This window comes from Ambystoma mexicanum, chromosome 9, assembly GCF_040938575.1.
Source record: "Ambystoma mexicanum isolate Mex_15411 chromosome 9, UKY_AmexF1_1, whole genome shotgun sequence".
In the NCBI taxonomy this organism is placed as follows: domain Eukaryota; kingdom Metazoa; phylum Chordata; class Amphibia; order Caudata; family Ambystomatidae; genus Ambystoma; species Ambystoma mexicanum.
In genome coordinates this window covers 1,442,157,544-1,442,175,478 of record NC_090931.1, presented here as the reverse complement: position 1 = coordinate 1,442,175,478, position 17,935 = coordinate 1,442,157,544, and the positions used below count along the sequence as shown (strand labels likewise).

General features: G+C 46.6%; 1 protein-coding gene across 2 annotated transcripts in view; it reads left to right on the top strand.

Moving 5' to 3' along the window:
• CFAP65 (cilia and flagella associated protein 65) overlaps positions 1-17,935 on the top strand; it is an 825,303-nt gene that overhangs the window by 566,821 nt on the left and 240,547 nt on the right. For both annotated transcript variants that reach the window (XM_069616861.1, XM_069616860.1), the window contains exon 23: positions 12,898-13,089. In XM_069616861.1, the coding sequence (XP_069472962.1) occupies positions 12,898-13,089 (192 nt within the window). The remainder of the gene's footprint in view (positions 1-12,897; positions 13,090-17,935) is intronic.

The following is a 17,935-nucleotide window of genomic DNA, read 5'->3' as shown; positions in this document are numbered from 1 at the left end:
TAAATCGTTCTACCAAACCGTCACTTTGTGGGTGATATACTAAAGCTCTAAGGGCCTTTTTGTGTAGAATTTATTTTACCGTGGCCATAAGCCGGCTCATGAAAGTTGTTCCTTGATCCATTAGGATCTCTTTAGGAAAGCCTACTAGGGACAGAAAGGGAATAAGGTGTTTGAGAATGTGTTGGGTAGTGTTTGATCTCATAGGGAAAGCTTCTGGATATCTAGTGGCATAGTCCAATATGGATATAACGGTTTCCCAGGTTGTAAGGTTCCACTGGGCCAACAATATCCATTCCTATGCTTTGGGGGAATATGAACACTGGTTTTCTGACAGAGTGGACAAGTCAGGACAACATTTTTAACCTCTGCATACACACCAGGCCAGTAAAAGCAGTTTTGTATTTGCGTCTGCGTCTAAGCAGCCCCTTTATGTCCAGCCGTGAGGTGGACATCCAATATTTCTAATGCCACTCTCCTATGGCTGCATGGTACAACAGTTTTGGAGCGGGGAGTCCCATCTGGTCCAACATCACCCCTATCATCCATATTTAAGGAAAATAAATGGAGACTCTTTATTTCTTCCCTCTTCCTCAGGAATGACTCTGCTAACACTGGGTCATTACGCTGTGCAATTGCCAGGTCAGGGATTATTTATGTGTCATCTTCCCTATAGGGAATCTTTCTCCGCTCAGGGTTACTTTCTGGTTCTATATCCACCTCCCGGAAACCCTTGGGTCCTCTATCCCAATCTTCTGGTCCAATCTGTTCAACCATTTTGGGAAATATGGCTTTCTCCTAAATACCTTGAGCTATTTTGTCCCCAGGCTTAATGAGCTCGGGTAGTTTCCCATTATTTTGTAATAGTATTTTAACATCCCATCCAAAGTCTTGGTCTATTACGCCTGCCATTACATCTAGGCCATACTTCCAAGCCAGACCAGACTTTGCGGCCAACCTGATGTAAGTCCCAGGGAGTAGGGGGGGGATTAATATTAAGTCTGTGGGTATTAGTTGTCTTTCACCAGGTTCTAGGATTGATTCCCTAGTACTGGAGAGATCAAATCCTATTGACTCCTTAGTGGTGACTGAGGGAGGACTAGCACACTTACCAAGTTTGGGAAAAAAGTAAGGGTCCCCCAGTTTGAATCAACTAGGTCCGATCCTATTGCTGACACCATATGTGAGGGTGCAGATTTAAGACTAGGACACAGGTGGCATGTTTTTGGGTAGAAACCTTTATTATATTAAAAAGGGTTGGAGAAATGTCTCTCCCTAAAACTGAGGGGTTTCACTGTCTCTAAGTAAACTAAGGAAATTGTCAGAATGTCCAAATTATAAGGTCCATCACGGTTGTGTCCTAAAAAGCCTACTTTTGTCCCCAAGAGTATAACTGAGACCAACTGTGTGTCGTACTCCGTTGGGTCTATCCTGGATACTAAGAAGACGAGCAGACCCGATCCCTTTGAAGAATGTAGACTTTCTTCCTGAGAGCATGGCTTGCAGGGTATAATGACCTGTCAGGCCAAGAGCTCAGGCAAAAAGGCAGGAGACACAGCAGAGCTAGGGAAAGAAAACAAGGCAAATATGAATACTTGTCCTTCCTTGATGGCACCAACACCTCGCTCCCCACAAGCCCACAATCTTATCCGTCTTCGTCCCTTGGAGCGTAGCTGAACCTACTTGTGAAGGAACACGAGGTACATCGAAGTGGATGGGTCTTTGAAGTATTCAGCGGATTCCCAGGAGCAGAAACTGGAGGCCTTGGTGGTGAGCAAGGGAAGTCCCTAACCTGGGTGGAACGAGGGTGCATCTTTGGCAGAACAAAGCAATCCAATATGGGGATGTCAGCAGAGCGTCCATAAAGGAGTTCCAGAACATGCTTGGAACACAACACCCTCACTTGTGTCAGCAGAGCATCCAGGTAAGTGAAAGATGGAGTATTCCCTGTGGGGGTAAAGGGAAGCGTTCAGCCTTAGGTCGAGGTGGGCGTGTCCTCGCTCTGCAGCAGAGCGTCCGGGGAAGTGAGGACACGTGTCCACAAGTGCAGAAGTCCAAAATGCAGGTAGGAAGAGGCGCACTAGTGAGGGAGGTCGGGGAGAGGGAATCAGGGCAACCAGAAACAAAACGTTACTCAAACTTGAGCCAGAAGACAGTCTGGAGTCCAAAAGCACAACTGGGAACCAATATGCGAGAATGCGGCACCAGACAGAGAGTCGTAATCCCAAGCAAGTCCAAAAAGAGCAAGCCTAGTCCAGAAACACAGAAACAGGAACTATGGAGAAGACTAGGAAACGCTGCTAGCTGTGCCGAAACAACGGTTAAGGAGCACCGGTCATCTGAAGGGGCGTGACCTAAATAGCTAGCCAATATCCAGGTGAGGCGGGGAATGCACAGAAGCAAGCGGTCTATGCCTTCTCCAAATGCTAGCTCTGCTGGGTATGGTAGTCCCACAAACAAGACGCTGACGGCGTTGTCCTAGGCGCCACGGCAACCGCCAGGATCTTCCCCCACGGGTATAGCAGATTCAGGACATGACACTGTGTAAGGATGATCTCTTCTTAAAGTAAAATGTTCTGTGTGATCCAACCAACAGAAAAGTTCCCAGTCTCTTGGGTAATCACAAGTGGCAAAAATAAAGAAATGTTTAAAACTGTGGGACTCCAAGATTAGGGTCATAGTCCTTTCCCCTAGAATCCTTCTTGTGGGGTTTCTCTCGCTTTTGGGGCCTCCAAGGCCTGTCCTTTCTTTTTGGGGCCTCTCCAGCCTGTACTAGCTTGACCAAATGTCAATAGGCAGTTCACAAGAATATACTCTTTTATGCTTCTCTTATGTATCCCTTGTGAAAGCATCATGAAGCAAGACACAGACAACAGATTCACTTTCTTAACAAAAAGAACTTTGTTTTATATGTCAGGATTGATTAAGGCCTTACTTGTCCTGTGCAAAAGTAGAATTTCCGTACCTAGAGGAATTGTCTGTATCAATAAGTTCAACTTAAGTCTGTCTGTGTCCAAAACCTATCTTTCTCTCTCTGGCAGCTTTAGGGCTTAATCGCCATTTGTGTATTGGCAGTCTTTTGGCTATGCCACAACTTACATTCAGGTTAACCCTCTGAGTTCAACAACTTGTTATTTCCATTGGCCTTTCATTCAGTTCATAAATGCTCATAACATCTTTCACTTTGGTTCCTGAATACTTGTAACAAATGTCATTCCTTTCACCATAGCACATATTTTTTTACCACTCGTGCTACAATTTCACCTGCTTTCTATGCCTTCTCTTTAGTTCGTTATTCAATATTTGCCGTTGAGTTTCCCACAATACTTGGCACCTTTTCCATTATTAATTATTCCTTCATTGCATTTCCCAAAACACTTTGTAATAGATCCACTCTCTGTTCCCGGGTAGATGTCGGGAGTCACAGCGAGCAACGCTCACTTTCGGAAAACCCTCGGGCAGCGTCATGCGGCTGTGAAGAGTTCTCTGTGTTCCCCAGCTCCAGCTGGGAACACGTAACACTGGCAAGTGGTGGGGTTTTGGTCCTCTCACAGGCTGCTCAAGTTGTGGCATCTTCTTTCCCGTCTGGGAAGACATGGCGTCCTCTTTGCCGGTCCTGCTACAGCCTGATCCTTGCTGCATGTCTTCCACCTTCTCTCCAGGCAGGCTCTCTCTGTTTTGCGGGGTGGGCCTGCCTTTAAGCATCTGTAGCCTCTCAATAGGTTGCAGTGCAGGTAGCATGCCTGACCCTCATTACACCAATTAACAGGACATGCCTGATCCTTTATAGGCATCTTCCTCATGTCAGTACTAAAGTGGTGAAACTGACTATGATATGATATGGCATTTGTAACGCGCCCATACACAAGAGTTTCAAGGCGTGACAAGGCAAGGAAGGGGGAACAGAGCGAGGACAGAGACAGGGATCTTACTAGGCCAAGTGACATTGAGATTGCACAAGTGCAGGGGATGGAAGGGAAAAATGCCAGGGGAAAGGGGAGAGGGGCAGTGCTGTACATGGGATCAAAACAATAACAAGAAGTGCGGCCAGCAGGTGCAAGGGTAAGTGCAGAAAGCAGGTGTCAAAAGTGCAGGTAGGGGGACTATAGGGTTACAGATACAGACACAAGTGCAAGGGTTGCCGGGAGGTAGTGTGGGTGTCCAACTGGGTGGGCAGGGACCTGGGCCCAAAATCAGAGGGTAGCCAGCTGACCAGTGTAGTATCAGACAGGAAGTCAGCAGGGGAGAGGAAGAGAGAAGGCAGAAGTAAAGAGGAAGGCTCCAGAGTGAGGCCCCAGCTGAAGAAAGAGTTCTACCACCAACTTGTTGCTAGGAGAAGCGACTGACCCTGAGGGAGTTGGAGGTGGAGGAGCGAAGAGCTCGAGTAGGAAGGTATTTACGAAGAGAGAGTTGGAGGTTTTGAGGACCCAGGCCCCAGAAGGCCTTGTGGACAATGCAGAGGTTCTTGAACGTAATCCTTGCAGCCACTGGGAGCCAATGCAGAGATTTCAGTGCTGGAGAGATACGATCCCTGGGCTTGAGGCCAAGTACAAGTCTAGCAGTCCTGTTCAGGATGAGTTGCAGCGGGCGCAGAGTAGAAGCAGACAGATTTAGAAAGAGGCTGTTGCAGCAGTCCACCCTAGAGAGAACCAGAGCTCAAGAGACAGTGAGCTTCTGGAGGAAGGAGAGGAAAGGAAGAATACCTCTGAGGAGGTGCATTTGGTAGTTTGACCACTTAAAGACGTCAGAGATGTGAGGAGAAAAGGAGAGTGTGGAGTCGAAGATGACCATGGGGTTCTTGGCCTCACAGGTGGGAGCAGGAAGAGGGAAGCCGGCCAGAGAGTGACCGGAAAGGAGGGTGCAGGTGTGCCGATGAGGAGAATCTCTGTCTTACTGGCATTAAGGCAGAGATCGATGGCGGCACACCACTCCTGGATAGCAGACGGTCAGAGATGAGAGAAGGAGAAGAGGTGGCAGAGGGGAGCCAGAAAACGAGCGGAGTGCCATCCGTATAGCCCTGAAAGTTGCAGCAGAGAGCAGCAATGTGGTGGGCGAGAGGTGCCAGGTATTGGTTGAACAGCCACGGAGAGAGGTTAGACCCCCTCGGGAATACCACAGGTAGAGAGTGAGATAGAGGAAAGGAAGGACCCAATTTGGACCTGGGAGGGTCGATCAGAGAGGAATGAGGTCAGCCTGGCCAGGGCCTGATCGGTGATACCTAGGTTATCACGGAGACGATTGAGCAGGATGGCATGGTTGACCGTGTCAAAGGCAGAAGAGAGATCGAGTAAAATGAGGACAGAGGGGAGATTAGCATCAATGTTAGAGAGCAGGTCTTCACGGATGTTCAGGAGAGCAGTTTCCATACTTCTGGTTGCTCTGAAGCCAGACTGATGGTCATGGAGTCAACCAACAGATTCAGTGTGAAGATTAAGCTAGGAGATGGCCAGTTTTTCCAGGAGTTTGCCCCCCGGAAAGGAGTGATGGAGATCGGACGATAGGTAGCCGGGCAGGAGGGGTCAGCTGAGGGTTTCTTGAGAAGAGGGTGCACACGAGAGTGCTTCAGGGGGTGTAAGGGAAGGCTCCAGTGATGGAGTGGTTGCAGAAGTCAGCCAGGGCAGGAGCGAGGGTATCAATGTGGTTTTGATGGTTTTGGAAGAACAGGGAAGAACCTGTTTTGATGAGACTTTCATAGATCAGACTTGTCTAGAAACCTCGTCAGGGGAGAACAGAGGAAAGGAAGAGAAAGAGGGAGGAGAGGTGGCCACAGGGGAGCTGGAGGTAGAGGAGAGAGTAGAGGAAGGAGGAGGAGAAGACGAGAGGGTGGACAGGATGTCCTGGGTTTTAGAGATGAAATGAGAAGCCAGGGCCATGCAGAGGGTCTGGGAGGGGACAGGCAAGGTACAGACTGCAGCAGGATTGGCCAGCTCCTTGCAGATTTTAAAGAGTTCAGCCAAGTTGTTAGATGCGACAGAGACACAGGCTTGGATGTGGGCTCTCTTCTTATTGCGGACAGAGAGCCGGTATTGCCTTTGGAGCAGGTGGCAGGGCAGTTTGTTAGAGGATGCACAAGAAGCTAGCCATTTACTCTCAGCCACCCTGCAATTGCGTTTAAGGGTGACCAGGTCAGAGTCATACTAGGAGTTGCACTTGGCTTTGGGCTTCAAGCGGATCCTCATGACAGGGGCAAGAACATCACCGATCGGGATGTGATTCAGCCAGAGGAGGAGGAGGGGGAGAGAAAGTGCTGGCAAAAGCCTCAACTGACACACGCTTCATGGATCGGATGACCGAGAAGGTAAGTGGCAGTGCTGCAGTTAGCTTGGCCCGAGGGGTAGAGAGGGAGGGATGGGAGGAAAGGAGAAAGTGATCCCTCCAGGAGAGAGGAGTGGTGAGGTGGATAGAGAGGGGGAGGTCTGAGCAGATCAGACATCCAGAGTGTGCCCTGCAGAGTGAGTCGGGACAGAGGGCAGAATAGAAAAGAGAGAGAGAGTCGCAGAGGTCGCAAAAGAGTCCAGAGGAGGGACAGGAAGCATCTAGAGGAATGCACACTTCTAGTTCATTCATCCTAGTCGCTTCTTCCTCATCCCAGTTTTAAAGCGATACACTTTAAGGTCATAATGTGTGTGTGGAAGAGATGTGGACTGTCTCCTCCTATTTGTTTACTTTCTGAATTGATATGTATTTGAGAAGTTGGGGACTCATTACAAGAGTTCTGAAGGAGTTCTACCTGGTCCACATAGAGGGACGTCCTTTGAGTTGGTCTCTTTCTAGCCTTCCTATAGCAAGGTCGTCCATAATCCCACGGCGCCCAGGGGGACTATTGTACTGTGGATGCAGTACAGTGCAACCCTAGCCCCATGGGAAAGGTCTCCCCCTAGGGGAGAAGGGATAACATCCTCAAATTTGTCACAATACCAATGATGTCTGGTTGCATATAGAAATATGTATGTCTAGTGGACATCCAGGAGCTACGCTTTATAGACTTCTGGCGACAACAAATATGAAGGAAGTGGTAATGATGCAACTGTAGGCCCAGGAAATCAAAGCAGATCTAAGACCTGAATGTTGGGTAAGGTGCTGCCGCAATGTACGATTGACATCACTGAACTGTCAAATCAAACTCAAACACCGAACATATTGGACACCAGACCAGATGTATAAAAGGAGACTGAAAAAAGATGATATATGCTGGAAGTGCAGAAGAGCTCGGGGGGTGCAGAGTCACTTAATTTGGTCCTGTCAAAAAACCAATGGATTCTGGAAAGAAACATCTGAAAGGATATTCCTTGTCCTAGAAACTGAAATAATATGGAGGCTTCCCTATTCGTACTGGGCAATGACAGAAGGATACATGACTTGCCCAAAGCAAACGAAGTTTGTCTATTCAGAGGAGGCATGTTAGTAAAGAAAATGATCCTATGCACCTGGAAATCGATTCCATATTTGAATGTAGATCATGAATTGCTGACTGGGTCAACAATTGAAAGTATCCTTTACAAGAATATGGGTGACTCGGATGTGTTCCAAGAGATTTGGGGTCCACTCTTAGATATGCATGGCTGAACTAATATATTTGGCACGTCACTTGATTTGTACACTTATTATGGGCTCCACATATTCCTTTCAAACTATTACCTTACTTACAACCATTTTAAAATCCAGTTTTATCTTAACCTTCTTGAATACGTACATTGATGTTTGCTTTTGGACTGCAATTCCATGCTGATAATTTCATTGTCTTCTTATTTCATATGTCACTGCCATTTTCATTAACTTTTTGAATGTACGTGATGTATTTTATGATAAACAACCTTTTATCCCGATAAATGATTGGCTTATCCTCCACGTTACTTGCCTTTGTTATGTCATCCAATTATCAGTCCACTTCCTTTCAGTAGTTAGTAGCTTGAGCTGCGTGGGTATTTCTTTATTTATGAAAAACACAATTGTTTTATTTTAAAAAGCATAAACAAACACTGTATGACCTTCTGCCCTTTGCTCCACATGCATGCATTCTGCCCAGTTGTTGAAAATACTTGCTTTGACTGTTGTACGATCAATTCTGGCACATGAAGTAATAAGCAATTGTTTTGGATTTTGCAATTGATTGCATTTTACATTTGGTAGATAAGAATGTATATATACTTGGGCTCTGCTTACCTATTAAAGCCATACATGTCTACAAGCTAGTGTTTGCATACAAATAACATTAGTTAGCCATAGTAGAAAGACCTCTCTTCATGGCAGTGTGCGCAAGACTTTTACCATGTGTATTACTATTGTTACTTGTCAGCAATCAATAACTGCAGACATGTTTGGCATGTTTAAGGTAAGCAGGGTGACTAAGAGCGAGCTGAGTTCTGGGGTTAGGGTGAACTAAGGGAGAAGGGTTGAACTAAGGTGGGAAGCAGTAGGTGGACATGGATGAGCTATGATGAGTGGGCAAATGCTGATGTGAGCGTGGGTTGGCGGGGATAGATAACTTGGCTAGAAAGGGCCGTGTGGTATGGACAGTTAGTGGACTAGAGTGAGACATTGCAGAATGGGCTGAGATAGGGGCATAGAGAAGTGAATTACAGTGCGTAGGTTGAGAGGAGTAAGGCCTGGGTGGAAGGGGTGGAGGGTAGATTGTGGTGAGTGTGGTGGAATAGAGAGGGCTGAGGAAGGGAGGTTCAAGTGGAGAGGTGTGAGGAAGTGTGAGTGGTATGAGAAACCTTAAGGGTATTATCAATCCTAAACCCCTTGGATCCTCTACGCAGGTTTCCTGGGAAAGGCCATCACTATTGGATCAGACTCTGGGGGCGGAGAAGCGAGGAAGGATCACCTGGGTGGAGGGTCCTTGGGTAAAGGGAGTGGGGTGCTTTGGGCGAGACATGGTATCCCCCTTTTCCTATTGACAACCAACCTAACCCTTCCCCAAACTTCATAGGCTGTTTTAAGCCAGTACCCCTCATTTCTCCACAATTGTCACTTGACTGACAGTACTGGGACAAAGAAGAGGCAACTAAGAACAATGAAGAATATGCTCTTTTACCACTCTGGTACTGGGAGGAAGGAAGATGCCTGCTAAGAGCTGTGAATTTCAGGCCCTTTGATTGTGGTTCGGCAGGACTAATTGGACATTCTCACCTGCTGCCTGTCAAGGGGCTGCAGGTGTATAAAAGGAGACCAGCCCAGTGGAAAAGAAAGCGACACGAGACGCAGCAAGGAGGCTGGTTCAAGCAACTGGAGCAGGACCCAGAGACGCTCAGGACTACGATGAAAGGCGGTCCATGGAAGCATGGCATGGGAGCTGGGACTCCCTGGAGCAGGCTCAACAAGGTGAAGGGAGACGTGTGGGAAGACTGCCCCTTTCCTTGTTGCTTGAAGTGCTCATTCCCCTGTGTGGGGTGACCCACACAGGGGCGTCTGAGGGGCAGAAGCTGGAGCCCTAACACTAAAAGCAGAAGGCTGTGTCATCCGCCCTGCAACAAGAACTGTGAAAGCGACCAGTGAGTTTCTAATGAATGAGAAACCCCCGGTGCGCGAGTGTGTGAACTTTTTTATTCGCTGAATAATTTGTATTGGAGTGGTCGCATACCTTGAATGAGCACATTTTCGAAAGTCTCTGATCCTTCATTGTCAGTTATCGAAGAGCTGGGCAGAGCTGAGAATACTTTGTATTGGAGTGGTCGTGTGTGTCAAGAAACACGTTTTCGAAGGTCTCTGAATACTGGGCAATTCATTTAAAGTGAAACTAACACATATTGAACAACAGATACAACACAAATGAACCATAAGCAAAACTCATAATTATTGAATGCCGAACTGAACTAAAACCTTGTAAGCAACCCAGAAAGGGAACGGAACCTCAAATCCAAACAAACCATTGTATGTTAAAATGCTGAAATGAATACAACTTTAAACGATAAGCAAACCACAGCATGCTGAGTTCTAAAATGAATGTGACTTTAAAGAACATGCAAACAAAAGTTGCTGAAGCTTAATTTACAGTTGGACTTTAAAAAGTACAAGGATTATTGATGTTGACTTGTGTGAAAGCTGCAAACTAATGGAACTAATGTTTGCAAGCAAAATTGATTGATCTTTGGAACTTAACATTTAGAAGACAAGGATACCTTGCTTTTTGATCTGTTACTTAAATCTTAGGGAAGGGAACCCTGAGTACTGACTTGGGGAAGGGAACCCCGGGTCCTGATTCAGAATATTTCATCTTAAATCCAAGGAAGATAATTTTGAGACTTTTGTGGAACTATTTCACACATGGGGAAGGGAGCTGAAAGGAAGCTGCGAGCTGGAAGAAGCACAGAACTTTGTGTTAAACACTGTTTTCTTTTTGGTTGCTGACATCTCTACACGTTGTACAGATTTAGTTGTGAGGGCAATGTTTTGGACACAGACAGATTCTTCATTTGAACTCTTTGACTCAGACTTTCCTTAGTTTTCTTTAGGTAGGGAAATCCCACCTTAGCATAGGGCAAGTTAAGCCTTTTTCCATCCTAACATTTAAGTTAATAAAAGTGTTTATTTTGAATTCTGAATCTTTTGGCTGTATTCGCTCAATGATGCCTTCACAGTAGGTGTCGATAGGGTTGGGGAATGGTGTGTGGGGGTAGAGAGTGAAAAGGAAGGGTGGGGGTTAGAGAGGAGTGATGAAGGCCTATTGGGGGAAGAGAGGGTTAAGCAAGAGTGGATGGTGTAGAGAGATGCAAGGAAATGTGGGAGGGGTAGAGAGAGGTGGTAAAGGGTGAATTTGATTAGTGGCGGGTAAGGCAGGGTGCGTGGGAAGCGAAGGGGTCTATGTGTGGTGGGGTAGTGCAGGATGAACCGGGGTTGGGGTGGATGTGGATGGAAAGAGTGGGGATGGGGGTAGGGGTAAAGTGTGGCCAGGGGGCTAGAGCTGGGGTTGCAAGCATAAAGTGGAGGCGTCTAGAGTAGTTACCAGGTGGAATGGTGGTGTGGTGGTTTGAAGTGGTAATGCATGGTGTACAGCAGTGCTTTGGAGTGGGTGTGGTGGTTGGGGTGTAGAGGTGTGTGGATGTGGACCTATAGGGGCGTGGAAATAGAGGTGTATGAAGTAGTGGTGTTGAGTGATCGGGTGGCGATGTAGGTTGGTAGAATGGTGATGTTGTGTGTGGTGGTGTCGGGTGAAGACATGGATGTTGGCAGTGTAGTAGAGATGTATGCAGTACTGTTCTGTGGGGTGATAGTGTGGTGCGCAGTGGGCTGGGGTGAGATAAAATATCTGACAAGCAGACATTCAAAGAAGATAAAGCAACCTGTCTGTCTCTGCTGGCATCAGACTGTTCTGCAGCATGCATAGAGTGAGGGTGGTGGGGCTTGAGATGCTGTTAGAACCCTGGTTGTGATGCCCCACATGCTTCTGCAGGTAGAATTTCTCTAGACCTTTTTTGCTGGAGGTGGCCAGGTGTGGGGAGGGATAGGGCTATGGTGTTGATACATTTTTTGGCTAGTAGTGAGGATGAGGTATAGTGGGGCGGGAAGGCCCAACCTTCGGCACTTTCGGAAAGGGTCCCAGGAGGTACAAGGTTAGGGCTAGTGCATGGAAGGGGAGTAGAGGGAGGTAGGGGCTCTGAGGAGATGAAAACACAGGGAGCAAAGCTGAGCTCACAGTGGGGGACAACAGTGCTGTGCTGGGAGTAGAGCAGATGGAGTCGCACATGAAGCTAGCAGTAACACAAGAAGATACTGTGCAACAAGGAAGAACGAAAGCAGATGATTTGAAAGGCAAGTCCGATTGGCACAAATAATGTAAAACCCCTGCACATTGGTTTAAATGCGGAAGGTCACTTAAAATAAATTGTGTGTTTTCCATTTCATACCACTGGTCTTCTCACTTAGCTCTTTTCTGTGTAGCAAAGGTTTGCTCCTCTAAAATGCACCAAAACTAAATGTCCTTGGACATCATTTTGGAATGCCCATACATTAAACCGAGAGGGACACTTAAACTCTTTTTTTTGGAAAGAAATGCATGCAATCCCTAAAACAATTGTAGAATGCTGGTGTAAAAACAGGCGGAATCCCACATGGATTCTAGCCTAGTCTCCACCCACATGTGCATTTTCCCCCTGGAGCGGCTGGGGGAGTTGGATGCAGACTTTTCGTACATCCCCCAAAATTGTGTGGTCCTTAATTTACTGACGTAAAGTTTGAACCATGTACCCGTTAAATGAACTGTTTTGATCAGCTGAAGGTAACAAGCCTAGTTTCAATTTAATACTCATTAGCATTCCCAGTTGAACAAACCTTCACACACCAACTTGGTACTACATGTTGTCTGCCCTCCTTCATAACATCGATAGAAGAGAACCCCCAAATAACCCAATTATTCAGCCAAAAATTGGAAAAAGTAGAAAGACATAGGGCCTGATTCATGGAATGTTTTCCTATGGGATTGCACCATTATAAAACACTTCCATGAATCAGGCCCATGAAGTTTTCATTTGCACCATGAAATACCATCAAGTCGGAAAAGGACATAGACCCAAATACAAACTGCCCATTTTGATGGCTAAGAAATTAATCTTGCGAAATTGGAAGTCAATGTGTCCCAAGGACAGTCTATGGGTTGATGAAATGTCTAAGCTTATACGGACGTCTGAATAAAATCAAATTGTTGGAGGATATCTGGGGCAGAATTTTAGATTTGTGCTAATTCTGTGATTGTGTTGATGGGGTCTGGGTGGAGGAAGGGGGTGTGCTTTCTTTTTTTCTGTTTGGACCCATTTTGTATGTACTTTAAACCTTTATACATTCAGATTCTAATAACACACCTGCTTTTGACATGTTAGCACTGTCCTTTTGCTTTCACGTGTCGGGGGCTGGGAACAGAGGTCCCTGAATCCCATGTAGAAATGTTTCATCTTTTCTCCTCAGGTCTACGAGCTGTTCAATGGGGGCTCCGTGCCAGTCATTTATGAGATCCAGCTTGATAGCCTGAGGGACGTTCAGGAAGACAACTACCAACACCCCATCTTCCAGTGCCTGAACCCTCGAGGGGAAATCCTGCCAGGCATGACGGCTCAAGTAGAGTGGATCTTCTCGCCGCTGGAAGCCAAGACCTACACGGTGAGAACCCTTGCACTGCTAGGAGTTGCAGGGCAGTGATGGTCAAGGGGCTTTGGGATCTGCCCCAGTGTGACTGACAAGAGACCATGCTTCTTGTTGTGATGACTGTCGACAAGTCTTCAGTATGCGCATAGGGGTATGTTCTGTCTGATTCACTCTCTTACATGCTGCAGGTTCATAGGGAAACAATGATAAATAAGATATACAACTAATATGGGGATATGGCTAGGAGAGGAAAATGGGGGTTTACCTACAGTTACAAATATTGTCTGGTCACTAGCGATGGCCCATAAAATAAGATGTAAACACTGAAGAGAGGAATCTTTTATTTATTTTATAAACCTGAGAACTTAGGTACATGTCTCTGCAAAGATTAAAGTATCCCTTTATGCAAGTGTGCTGCGCCTAGCAAGCGTTGGAGGGCCACCTATCTAGGTGAAAGATAGGAGAGATATCCCCTTTCTGCACTATCTGGTTCCTGCAAACCAGCCACTCGTGTAACATTCAGAATAAAAATGTTGGTTTAGAACTGATCGTAAACTATTGTCCTACACATCCACTAATGTCTAAATGCAAGGAAAAAACACACACCTAGGTGTAGTATTGTGTATCATGTACAACGAGAATGTTGGAGAGAGGAATTCTACCAGGGAATGCAATGGAGAGAGTGAAGGATGGTTGGAAGACGAGAGAAGCAGAGGCAGCATTTATATCCCCTTATATACAAGTTTAACTTAACATAATATATACTATTTTCACGTTCCTCCGTGTCTGTATGCTCCTATAACGACATCCACATATACTGCAAGTTGCGACAAGTGTTCCCTGCAGCAAACTGTCCCAAGCAATAATAAATCCCCGATATAAGCAAATAAGCAAAGCTCTGCAATTTGCACAGTGTATTGATGTAAGGAGCAGTGAATTAATTAGCAGGATACCCACTGTCGCTCCGACAGTTGGAAAAATTAGAAAAAAGGACTTCATGACGTGAAAATCCTCACGTAACTTTCAGCCATTTTAACAGGCCAGGCACAGCAAGGACATCATCATAAGGACAGCATCCTCTTCCTCGTCCCAGTTCCTGAATACATTTGTTTTGCTTTAGTCTCCATGCATACATAAAAAAAAGAACGCAGTGTAAATAAGGAGAAACCAAAAAGTGAATACAAGGAAAATATAAATAAATACTAAGGAGTGCTTTAATATTTACGTGAAGAATTGTACATAAAAAATAAAAATAAAGGTTTTTCCTTCAACATACAATATTGAATATAAGTGCACCTTTGCCACTTTGAACACAACTTAACGGCCAATTGCAGTGGTGCAGGAGACATGCCTATGTACAGTATCCCTTCACCTGCTATTTTTCTACCTAAAGTTGGTGAACCTGTATTGCCATGGAAAAGATGGCTAAAAACATTTGAGCATTGTGCCAATGTGGTTTGTGAAGAAATTACAGTGTGGAAAGAAACAAATCTTTATTTTTACATTGTTTATGGCAAGCTGGCCAAGAGAAATTTGAATGTCAAATAATGTATGCATGTATTGCGGTATGTCTGGACATTTTGTAGGAAATTGTCCTTGGTGTCCGAAGACCCCTTCATAAACCAGCAGTTCCAGAAGTCAGCAAGTAGCCAACACAATACAAGCAGCCGTGCCACATCTCACACTAAACGTATCCTTATCAGTTAAAGGGGTATTGAAGAGCAGTGGTCCGGTGGTAATAGACTCCGGTGCCGCTGGGAATTTTATGGATTGGAACGTAGTTAAAGCTATGGATGAACCGTATATTTTGATGGACAGGGCAGAGCAGGTGAGAGCGGTAGGTGGGTCTCCGCTAACTTCAGGCCTAATTACTCATGAAACTGTTGTACTTGAGATGGAAATGTCAGGGAACATTGGGAGGAAATTGTCTTTGAATTAACAGACGCCCCTAAATTGAAAGTAATTTTGGGTATGCCCGGGTTGATGTATCATAACTCTTGGATAGATTGGGGGAGGAGAGTGGTGGAATTTACTTCACTGTTTTGTGCTGAGAACTGTTTTCAGTTACTTCCTTCAAATCAGGGTGTCTGAACGGTAAGGCTGATGCTTTATCTGAACAAGTTTCAATTGAAGATGCAGAGTGTAAAACTCAACCGGAACCAGTGATTGCGGAGGATTGATTTATTCTAAGTGCCATGTTGGAGGATGATTTATTTCTTAAGAAGATTCTAAAGGAGATGTCTGAGAAAGAGATTTTGTCTTGGGTAGTAGAAAAACCAGAAAGAAGTATGGTAAATGGACTTCCTTATTTCAATTCTAAAATATATCTTCCCAATAAAGAGCTGCATAAGGAGATTTTACAAGAATGTCATGAGTCTAGTTTAGCAGGGCACCCTGGAATTCGTAAGACACTACAATTAGTGGAAAGAACATTTTGGTGAGAAGGTATGAGACAGGATACTGAAGACTATGTGAAAACCTGTGAAGTTTGTGCTCGGTCCAAGTCAGGAGGAGGTAAACCGTCAGGTTTACTCCATGCTTTGCCAGTTCACCCCCCAGTCCTTGGTATACAATTTCTATGGATTTCATAGTGGATCTTCCAAAAGATCGAGGATGTACTACGGTATTGGTGGTGGTAGATTTGTTGACCAAGGCAGGGCATTTCATTCCTATGAAGGGAAAGATCTCAGCAAGGAATTAAGCGAAGAGTTTTTTACAGGAAATTGTGTGATTACATGTGTTACCAACACAAATAGTGTCCGATCGGGGACTGCAGTTTATCTCTAGATTTTGGCAGGCTTTCTGCAAGGAGTTGGGAATTGAAGTACAGCTCTCCTCTGGTTATCATCCACAAACAAATGGGCAAACTGAGCGGGTAAATCAGTAATTAGAAAAATATTTGAGACGGTGGTCGCTGTTGAGCGCCGAACCAGATGACCTCTTGAATGTGACTCTCCGCGGCAGGCAGGTCACAGGATCCTTTTTGCGGCACCTTCTTGCATTCATACCCGACTTCAGAGGGCACGACTCGATTGCGGATGATCCGGGCTTCATCTGGCCCGAACCCCGACGCGAAACGGTGCCGGGGACCCTGAGATCCCGACATCTATCCGCCCCTCCCCCACCAGCGAGGCGGCTTCGCGCCAGCGTCCTGTTCCGGCTGTGGGACGTGCTGGGCCTCTTTGACCGCCAGAGCCACCACTCGTTCCAGCGAGGATCCCCACCCACCCCTGCCGGGGCTCACTGACTGAGGAGGCCTCCCCCGGAGCCCTGACCCTGCGTTCCTCTTTCATCCGCAGAAAGGCGGCACATACGGCTGCGGGCCGCGGTGCTATCAGACACCGCCTCGGGGGGCGTCCTCGGCGCCGCTGTGGCCCGGCCCTTCCTGGACCGTGATCCTGCTCGCCGGGGGTGCCGACTGCTGGGGCCCCCCTCAAGGATACTTCAGTGAAGGGGTCGAGCTGCGGCGCACCCCTGTACGCCTGGTGCCGCGCTCGACTAAACTGGCCCATTGGCTATTGGTATTTTCTCTGATATATTCGATATATTCGCCCCCGTATCAATGTCTGGGAGCGACCTGACTTTTATGAGCTGGAATGTTCGGGGGTTGGGTAACTACAAAAAGATGAGGCAGCTACAGCTGCAGGCTGAGCGTCATGGATCCAAGGTTCTTTTCTTACAGGAGACACATGCCCGCACGGAACAGTGTATGAGATTTGCCAAATCATGGGGCCCCCACAGATTCTCCACTGATTTCTCTTCCCAAAGCCGTGGGGTCATGACCCTCATTCATAAGAGTCTCAAGTTCACTCTCATCTCCTCACACATAGACCCTCAGGGCAGATATGTACTGCTTCATGCTACGCTTCAAAATAAGAAGATAGTCCTGCTGAACATTTATGGTCCCAATATAGATGATCCAGATTTTTATGTACAGGTCTCGTCCCTTCTCGATGGCTTCCCCCTTGTCCCCATCCTCTGTGGGGGGGGGGGGGATTTTAACACAATTTTTGATGTAGCCCTCGACAGATCTGGGTCCAAACCTCGTCAACTTTCTAGAGCAGCCTATGCTGCACTATCGTCCCTACCCCGTTTCGCCATGGTTGATGCATGGAGGTTCTTTTACCCGGATTCCCGCGTTTATTCTTTCTACTCTTTGGTCCACGATTCTTATTCCCGTATTGACAGATGGGTGATCTCCAACGTACTAGTTAAGAATGTCATACAGCTAATGATTCTCCCCAGGACCCTGTCTGACCACTCTCCTGTGACTATCACCATAGATTGGGGGCCGGATCCCGGCTGCACTCGACGTTGGAGGCTGAAGCCTCTTTCCCTTCTGGACCCGGAGTTCTGTTCTGAACTCGAGCTATCCATCGAGGAGTTCTTTGAGACAAACACAGGCTCGGTAGCATCGCAGGCCATTCTATGGGAGTCCTTCAAGGTTTACATTAGAGGGATAGCGCTGTCGAAGGAGAACGGTGTCCTTAAGTCGATCCGCAGAAACCTCGCAGAGAGCGAATCTAAATTATCGACCCTTGAGGCTAAATGTTCACTTCACTCCACTCCGGGTACCCTGGCTGACATCGGGGTGGAGCTGGATACGTTCCGATCCCTTGCGGAGCGCAAATAAAAATTCTTGGATAACCCTGGCATGGCGAGAAGATACGGGGAGGGCGAGCGCCCTGGCCGATTTCTGGCGAGACTTATCTGTCACGAGATGGGGTCCCCGCATATACTTGGGATTGAGAGATCGGACGGCTCTATGGCTGTCACCTCACAGGACATCAATACAGAATTTTTCACGTTCTATGAAACCCTATATTCCAACTCTGATGAGGTGCCAGCGGCGGAGATTGAC